Raw genomic sequence first — 10,193 nt, 5'->3', positions numbered from 1 at the left:
TTGTTTATATTTTTTAGAAATATAGGTGAGTGAAAAAGTGTATAAAAATACATGTAATGTTGTTAAAACCGAAAACATGCATTTAAACACATATACCAAACAGACCTGTCTCTTAATTATAAATTATTGGTTGGAAACTTGGTTATGAAAATTGAGAACCAATTCGTTAACAATATATATATATATATATATATACACATAAGAATCTAAGAACTGAAATAATAAACAAAATAAAATTTAAAGCAAAAGAAAAAGATGGCTCATATAGAGAGGGGAAGATGTGACATAAGGATAATGGTGAGGTCCATCCTATCAAAAGGAGCCATTCGGTTAGAGATTCTGGCTTTATTGGAGCTCAGCAAATTGGTGGTTGTGGCTATTATTGAATGTGGTGGAGCTAGAGAGCTACCCTTTCTTTCTTTTTTTTTCCAATTATTTTTCGTTCTTCTAGTCTCAATAGTATAGTAATATCCATTTCTTCGAAAATGTCGTACAAATGTTGATAGAGAGGCAAGCAGATAGGAATATAGGGCAGTTTGTAGCCATGTAAAAGCTTCCTTGCTTCCTTTTTACTTCAAAACTCACAAGTTCAAAAAATCTACTACCACAAATAATAATAATGCACAACTCTTGGTACAACTATTTACGAGACAAATTATGAGTGATAGAGAAAAAGCGATGGGTCTATATAAAAATAACATACAGCCAATCACAATTTGACATGTAAGATAGTTATGATAAAAGTTATGATTTTTTATATGATATTAGAGTTACTCATCATACTAAGAAATCGTTGTTGCATTTGTTGGGTCATCTTTTTTTTTCTTTTCTTTTTTTATATAGAAATTTTACCGATAATATTTTTTCCATATGAAAAACTGGACTTGAAAACATTTGGGGGAAGAGAAGACTAAATAATGCTAACTATTAATTTATAATAAATAAATATAGACCTCTTAAAACTTTATGAAAAGAAAGAAGAAAGAAGACCAATGTAAGGTGTATAATTTTTTCCACAACTTATTAAGGACAATAGATAATGTTAACTCTTAATAAAAAAAATTTAAAACTTTATGAAATGAAAAGAAAGAAGACCAATACGAGGGGTATAATTTTTTTCACAACTTATTTAGGAAACTAAATAATGCTAACTCTTAATAAATAAATAAAAAACATAAAATTTTATGAAAGAAAGAAGATTAAGGAGTATAATTTTTCCCACAACTTATTAAAGTGACAAATTATTATTAGATCAATATCCTTTTTAAATAGCTTCATCACTATTATATAACTTTTATCGTGCATGAATCATAACAAACCTATGTATGAAAAATTGTGTGTTTTTAGACAAATAAAGGAAGATTTGGAGGAGAGGGTTATGAATCATGCATCATGATAGCTTAGGCCTTATAAAATACTCTCCACAACCATTATGTTTATAATAGTCATCAAACCATTTGGACCACATTATTATATATAAAATAAATAAAAGAATATGAAGATAAGGATAATTGATGAATCTAAAACTCCCATAGTGTAGATTGCGAAAAAGATATTTATTAAAAATGGGACCCACCAATACGCGTATTATAGCTTATGTGGGTCCAATTAGAACCCTTGGCAACAAAGTTAACCGAATTAGTAAGTCAAAACCAATGATGAATCAATTTTTTTTAATTTAAAAATGCTCTCAATCGATTAAAGAGAATTGTTAGAACAAACTATGGTGCTAAATGATGTTATTATTATGTGACAAAAGAATTAAAAACAAAGTACCCCCCAAAATTCCTCACATTAAAGCTTTTACAAAAGCAGCATATATGCAATTCTAATACAAGCTTGAATGCTTTTTAGACTCCACCTGTACACATTTTTGTTTGGTTAGGCTTTTAAATAAGAAAAAAAAAAATTAAAGCTATAGCTTACTGCTTACGTAAGAGGCTAACCTGTTACACAGCAATTTGGGAATTAAAGCCGTTTAAGTTAAGCTTCCACTATCAACAACTGTGGTTCAATCATTTCTAATAGCAAGTTTCTCGTGTTTTGGTAATGGCCATATCTCTTTTTTCCGATATAAAATCACCTTCCCACAAGGGATAGACCCTACGTCATCCACATTATGCAAACAGAACTATTTTATAATTATGTATTATTTTACTATATAGTATATAGTCACAACAGTTTTATTACAAGTGGTCCAAAGTGTCTGCTGTATCTTAAAATTACCATCAGTTTTACTACTAAAGATAAAAATTACTAGTTTATCAAAAAAATAAATAAATAAATAAAAGATAAAATTTACTATCAATTTTATTACAAAAAGTTATCGACTATCAGCCAAGAATCTTATACAAAGTGCTTTAGGGTCTAAAGAGACAAGAGTTTGAGTTGCAGAGATAGCAACAGCTATAGTTATTTCTCAAAATAAAAAAAGTTAAAAGCCGGTGATATATTCAATAAATAAACATGACCATTCTACTTCATGGACCATATAGTGACAGACTCTGCCATCCATTTCAGATATTGTCTAGTTTTTTTTCATGTCCCATAATTTTTCCAGACAAAGAGTTACGGCCAGGATGGGCCTCCAGAATAAATTTGTTGGAATAATACATGATGCGATGCGACGCAACGAGATGAATATCAAGGTTAACTAAAAAAGACATGGAAGCCACAATATTTCTGGGCCAGAATGATTGTAGAAGCTTGAGATGATTTTGTTCTTGTAGAGAGACAGAAGAGAGACATATATTCAAACCCATGCTTGAGATGGAAAGAAAAGATTCCGATGATAATTAGATGAGAGATATATACACAATCCAATAAATATTCCAGCTCAAGGAACATGTGATAGACAAAGACAATATAAGGTCATTCTGCTCAGCCACTCGAAGAAGGCCCAAAGTACATACAGATGGGTGGATTGATTCTGAGAATAGAGAGGATTGCTGATGGAATAGTCCAGATGCCATCACCACATATAAGACCCGAAGCAACAGCCCCTGCATAGTCCTCGGCATCCTTCCGATTAATTCGTTCCCATATATACAATATCACTGTCCCAACAAACATGTCTATAGCAAAGTAAGCTCCAATATAGAAGGGGACTGCCATAGCCATTGGAATTGGAATATATTGGGAGACCTTTGGGGGAGTCACATCCCTCAGGAGGTTTATTACCAGAGCTGCAACAAAAAACACACAACATATGGCCAAGCAATGCTTTGGGAGCTCAGAGAAGCCCTGAACACCTAGGATGGCCATTTCCCTGAATATTACAGCATATGGTGCTTTGTAAGGACCATCAGGTGACCCAATATCAAAAGCAGTCCAAAACAACCAGAATGTGAGGGGGGCAATGATACAACCCATGGCTGTTCCAACTAGCTGGCTCACAAACATCGACTTAGCTGAAGATAGAGTGAGGTAACCAGTCTTGAAATCTTGCATGAGATCCGCTGCAGTGGCGACAATGGTCATCATAACTCCACAAGCTGCTAAGCCGGCAACAACCCCACCATCGGTTCCAACCAATGAAGCAAAGATGAAAAGACCAATCTTTCCGTAAGTTGAAGCCAAGCTCCAATCTGTGAGCCCAGTGCCATAAGAGTTGCAAAAGGCAAGGGCAGGGGCAATAATGTATGAGCCTAGAACCAGATACCACTTGAGGGGTGGAAAGATGAGTGGCATTGTCGCTGTTGATATTGCAGCCAGACCCACGTATCCAGAGGCTGCAACCCAGGAGGGTATCCTGTCTTTAAGAAATACCTCATCCCTTCTTTTTTGCTCCGTTAGTAGTTTAGAACTCTCACCATCTATCAATGCACACATTGGAGAAATGTCAATAACAGATGTGTTGCAATGGTACACTGACCAGTTTGCAATTTCAACCAATAATTGATGTTTCATTTACTACACTGTTTATGTGTAATTTATCTTTTTCTTAAGCTTATTTTCTTGTGTACAGATATTTAAAGCTTCAAATTTTAAATGTACAACTGCAATTTTACCCACTTTCAGCAAAGAAGCAAATCAGCAAATAAACCAATCCAGACCCACAACCATTTGGCCTCCCGTTATGAAACCACACTTTTTCAAGTACATAAAACCTCACTTTCTTCTAGGTATAGCCTTTTCAAATAAGCCATTTTCAAAAAGCTGGAAAAAATAAGTTGTACCAAACAGGAGCTCATATGAGGATTAGACTTTGAATTCAAGACATAAGAAAAGAAATTAAAATTGTAGTGGTTTAAATATTTAAGTGAATCACAGAAATGTTTATTATAATTTAGCTATGCTAGTACATGATTTAAACCAAGGTCATATCTGTCTTGCAAAGAAACATGGTGGGTGTTCAATTACCTTTATTTCAATTTGCTCTTAAAACATCCATTAAAAAAAATGCTCTTAAAACACAACTCAGGACTAATATAATTGTAAATATAATGAAATAAGAAAGTTTGACAAATAAAATCAGAAAAAAGATATACATTCCTAAGACATATGACTATTGCAAACAAATTGACAGGGCCACGTCTTTAAAGAAAATTCAAGTCCCCCTATATATCCTTACCTAGAACCTCCGTAGTGACAGGAAGGTTGCTCTGTTTGGTGCTTTTGTTGCAGATTTCCTTAATGGTTATGGCTATTATCTTGACCAAATTGTAAAGACCATCTCCAAGGATAAGTGAAATAGCTATAAAGACCTGCAACCAACATGACGGGCAGGAAAAACCACTTTAGAGCAATCATAAGAAGATAATATTAAACCAAAGCATTGAAGAGAGAGAGAGAGAGAGAGAGAAAAGAAAATAGCTATACTATGTGGTTTACATCCCACTCTGGTGGCACTTGCCTCATGCCTGCACCTACTGGCCTTTTTTTTTCTCAATGGATTGAGATGTAAGCCACAAAAAGTCAAAATCTCTTTTAGGATTATGTAATTTGTGTGGAGGCATGAGATTATAAACTACAAACATAAATTGTGAAGGGGAATAAGAAAAAGTGTTTTACCATACCTTGTATCCATAAAGACCTTTAAAATCATTGCTGCCAAGGTCAGCTGGATACCAATCTCCAGCATGTTGGGAAATGAAGGGCCAAAGGAAACCCCACGATATGATAGCCCCAAACAGAACTGAGCAGTTGACTATATGTGGGCAAATTAGACCACATCCAATATAAGTTGGACTGAAGTCAAAATAGAACCTGCAAGAAGCGAATCATATAAAACACCATCATATATGCACAACATTCCTCATGAAACAGCTCAACCATATGAAGTCAATGCACACAGATAAATGCAAACGCATATGGCATATACATATGCACATAATTACAAAAAACACAAACATACACAATTAGATAAAGCTCAAGCACACGCATATTAACTTTCTTTTTTACTTTCCTCCTCTTCTGTTGGCCCCAAGGGTAATTAAATTATCAGATATGAAGAATGAACCCCTTATCAGATAAAATTTTGGTAAGAGTCCAGTAGCACATGACATCACTCGATTATCACACTAGAAGAAACAAATTGCAATGTGAAAATTAGACATATATATTATGGCACTGTTTTACATATTAGTTACTCTATATGGCAAGGGAAATGCAGGGTTCAATCCCTACTAAACATGACAAACACCTTAAGCTACATCCTGTGCACACCCCTATGCTTTGGTGACATCAGTCAGTAGTCCATTGTATTCACCATACTCCAGTTAATAGGGCAAAACATCCAATAAAGCTGATTTTTTTTTAAAGGGCCTTTTTGGGCGGGGAGAGGGGTGAGGGGTTTGCAAGTGAGCGAAAAATAGAATTAAGAAAATAAAGTGAAAGCAAAAGAGCCTTACGTGTTCTTATATAGCATCAAGCCAAGGGTGGGAAAATTATCAAATCCACAAGAATCACCAATACCACTGAAGAACCACTTAAAGCAGCTCCAAAAAAAACTTATGCTCAAATATTTTCCAAGACAACGGACTTGATTCCTGTCAAATGTTAATCTTCAATTAGAAATAAGGCAACCATAATGCTTTTCAAATGAATATACACTGTGCAGTTAACTCCGCAACATATACATGCGCCCAAGGTGTTTCTATAATGATCCAATAAGAACTAAGCAATGCTAACCAATTTTATTTGGGGTAAGGTGCACTACTACCATTTGTTGGAGTGCATAATGTTAAAAATTTATCAAAGTTTCTTTAACAGTGTCCTAAAAGCTCTGTGATATTTTCAGATATAAAGATCTCTCATCTTTCATTCAATATCTTTGTTTTTGTTCTAAGTTTCCTATCAACATAAATTTTTTATTAATTCTTCCCCCATCATCTTACATCAGCAGGTACAACCAATGAGCTCAAGCTCAGATGGCTCTTGTAAGAGCAAGGTGGAGGCTGCCATCATGGATTTAAGACCCACCAGGCACGTGTCATTACCACCACAAAAAAAAAAAAAACTTATTTCAGGATCTACAAATCAATGAAGAGTTTCATATATTTAGAACTTACCCTGCAAGCTCAGCTCCCGTCTTAGTATGAAAGCTATTTATCAACATTGCAGTTGCTGTGCCACTAGGATATGTAAGCTTATAATCCATGACCATAACCTAAAAGCACACACAGAAGAGACATGATAAAACAAGCTCAGAGAGAGAGAGAGAGAGAGAGAAGACAATCTTTGATGTTAAACAGAGACAATATAAGCAAAAGAGTTCAGATGCAAGAGAACACTTCCACTTGCTTGCATTAATTAAAAAATGTGTTATAACACAAAAATTGCAGCTCCTTATAAAATAATGCATGGTAATCAATCTAACAAACTAATCTATGAGGTCTCAAATTAATATTAAACAATCTAACAAACTAACTTGAGAGCAAATAAAAGAAAATGAAAAACCAAACAACTTTACCATCTACAGGTGAACCAAGCCCTCTATAACTCTATCTGGACAACACGTCCACAACCAAATTGGACTTGTAACTAAACTTTTGCATAAATTCGCACACATAAGAACAATAATGTTGCAATCTACAACAATGGAAGCTACCTTACGAAGTGGAACAAGACTGAAAAGGCCAAGGAAGCTGACGATAAACAAAAATCCCATCATCCACCACAGGCCTGGGCTCTTAACATCTTCAACCCGGTTACCCGGATAATCAGTACCAATGAGTTTATAAGTTCTATCATCCAAAGCAAGCAAATATGAACCAAATCCCCCTGTCATCAATTAGACATTCAGTAACATAATCAAACATAAGAAATCAATGAGCACAAAATAACACAATTTACTACGACATCCTATTTTAAGAATAGAAATGGTATCAATGCCGCGACAGTTCAGGTCACAAACTAGTAGATAAGGAAAAAATAATAAAGATCTGCATGTGAAGGGAGAAAACCCTTTCATATGTCAATAACATTTATCTATAATGCCTCATCTAATCAGAACTTCTACATAATTACTGCACCTTCAGTTGTTCATTTTGACATTGCTAATGTTTTTTATTTATGATCAATAAACTTAATAACAAATTTTATCCCAAGCAATATAAAAATTTATGTTTCAAATATGGTCAGTGAAAGTTTTAATAATTCTTTTCTTTTCTTTTGGAATGACAAACTTTGAAAATAGAGTATTCAAAATGTATTTAGTCTGAATGTAACATTTCCAACTGCATGTTCTTGACGGCTAGATCCGTGCAACGCACAGCTAGCAACATTTTAGCTTTAATTAGAATAGATTTTCTAATAGCTGAATCACAGTCACACTTTACCAAACTTGAGAATTACTTCCTATTTCCAATTTTTTGCAAAATCAACCCTTTTACTTAAAACATCTGACATAATGTCAGAATCCTTTAAAATCGAAGAAAAAAAAAATTATTACTTCTCCATAACTAAAAATCTTACTTTTTCGTTCTTGAGAGTACAAACATTTAACTATTGAGTGATGCAAGGGATACTACAAATTTTAGTACAACTGATATGTCAGTTATTGAAATCCACATTCATTACTACATCCATTTTCAAACATTTTGTAGAATCTTTAACATTTTCCTTTAACTAATACATCATCAACGATTTAACCTTATCTAACAAACACAAAAACAGAATCTTCAGCAAATAGCAATCAAATCAATCCTAAACTCGCATGCAAAAAAAAAAAAAAAAAAAAAAAAAAAAACAGCTCACAAATGTCACACTAACCAACTAAAAACCTAAGTCACAAATCAAACTTAGTCCAAACAAATTTTACAAACCCAAAACAAAACCCATATATTTAACACAGTTCTCATTTCATGTTATAGATTTAGCTTGACTTGTCACCTAAACCAAATATTATACTATTTCTTATTTAGAACAAAACAACAAGGTCTTAGTCCCAAAAAATTTGTGGGGTTGGCTTTGAATGCTCAACAGATAGACATGTATTATACCATTAAAAGATATACATATGTAGTCTATTAAATGTTAGAGGTGAATTGGATAATGGGTAGATACCACTGAATGCGAGGCCATAGCAAGCAACAACACAGGTCTGAATAACGGTGTTCTCTTGCCTGGTGAAGGGCTTAACGTGAAAACCTAACTTGGACAAGAAGCTAGTCCATGACTTAACGAAGAAGAAACCCAACAACCCAGCTGCCACATTAAGGGACGGAATGATCCCAACCGTGAGATTGAGCTTGTGGGTGATTATGCAAAAAAGGGACCCCAAAATAGCACTCACGGCTAGCCCTCTGATCGTGATCTGGTCCTTCCATTCAGGGATTTGATGGTGGTCAGTGTCTTCAACGGCCCTGATCTTCTGGGTCTCTTCCCCCAAAAACGGCTCTGATATCTCGACGGATGAACCCTCCGTTCCCATCAATATCGTTTTTTTTTTCTTCACTTTCCTTGTTGAAAAATCCAAATAGAAAGAGAGAATATATGGTATAGCTGTATTGGGTTTTCTTTTGTTTTTGTTTTCTGTGCAAATTGGTAATGGAGGCAGAGGCAAAATAGAATACAGATGGTAAGGAATGGCAGCGGAAGCTATGAGGTTGAAGGTTGGTTTGGAGTAAACTGTTTTTTATTGAAAGAGCTGTGGTCCAATGAGAATGGTTGTTTGTGCAAGCAAGCAACTGTTGTTTATTTTTTTATTTTTTGAGAGTTTTTAAGAAGCAAGAAACTCTTTGTTATATTGTCTGCATGGGTGGAATTACAGAGAGTGATAGATCATAGATTAAATAAAGTTGGATATACCTAATTTGCTACTGAATTTATCTAGGAATTACAGATAGTGATAGATCATAGATTAAATAAAGTTGGATATACCTAATTTGCTACTGAATTTATCTAGCTTTTACTTTTATATTATTACACACATTTCAAAGCAATTTTTTTTTTTTTAGAAAAGAAAACGACAATTCGTCAAAACCATAACGTTTGATAATTGATCAAATCAGTGTAGATATATTGTTTAATAAATAAATTATTTAATTTATTTAAATAATACACATGGCTTTAAAGTAATTGGGTGGAAAATGCTTTATCTATTTGTAGAGTTGTGCCTACCAAAGCAAGAAATGAGAGCTTTCATGGCTATCTTGGTTTGGACCGACTAGTGAGCACCTGTCAACAACCACTCCTTCCTAAGAATATTTCCTTTTTTGGTAATAAAGCATACTAGTATTTCATAACACGAGTTTTGCCAAACACATCCCATTACAATTAGCAGGAGAAGAGACGAGAGAGAACTTACTTACTAGAGAAATAAAAAAAGGATGATATTATTGCTAATACAAATTTTATTAAACTTATTGTGGGCCAGAAAGTCAGGCAATCTCGGCCCACTTCAAACCAGGCCCAAAAGCCCATGCCGAGGAGGCATGTAGGGTCCGCGGACAAAAGTTAGAAGTCCAGTCCCCAAGGAGCTAGTCCGAGGACGACTCCGTCCTCGGACACCCGAGACCATAGAAGTACCCAAGCACCACACCATCCAGGGGGGTCTTCTTGAATATCCGAGGAGGAAAGAGCAAGTGCCACACATCAACCATGGAAGCACGACAGTGGAGCAAGTCTAAGACGAGCTGTCATCTCCACATTAAATGCCCACAACTAACGTCCTGGCCGCATTAATGAGGAATGGATTACAGAACAGTGTTGCCTTGGTTGCCGCAACCCACAGGAGGAATGGGAAGGTG

General features: G+C 34.8%; 1 protein-coding gene across 1 annotated transcript; it reads right to left on the bottom strand.

The window, feature by feature from the left end:
* Nucleotides 1–2,749: 2,749 nt before the first annotated feature.
* On the bottom strand, nt 2,750–9,160 carry LOC112034666 (probable metal-nicotianamine transporter YSL6). The gene is made up of 7 exons (XM_065769340.1): nt 8,509–9,160; nt 7,052–7,224; nt 6,513–6,610; nt 5,853–5,990; nt 5,019–5,208; nt 4,574–4,706; nt 2,750–3,815 (listed from the first exon to the last, which is right to left on the bottom strand). The coding sequence occupies exons 1-7, from the start codon at nt 8,873–8,875 to the stop codon at nt 2,881–2,883; spliced, it is 2,034 nt and encodes a 677-aa protein (XP_065625412.1). The 5' UTR covers nt 8,876–9,160; the 3' UTR covers nt 2,750–2,880.
* Nucleotides 9,161–10,193: the final 1,033 nt, after the last annotated feature.

Source organism: Quercus suber, unplaced genomic scaffold (genome assembly GCF_002906115.3).
Source record: "Quercus suber isolate HL8 unplaced genomic scaffold, Cork oak 2.0 scaffold_1118, whole genome shotgun sequence".
In the NCBI taxonomy this organism is placed as follows: Eukaryota; Viridiplantae; Streptophyta; class Magnoliopsida; order Fagales; family Fagaceae; genus Quercus; species Quercus suber.
This window is presented reverse-complemented; position numbering and strand designations above follow the sequence as displayed.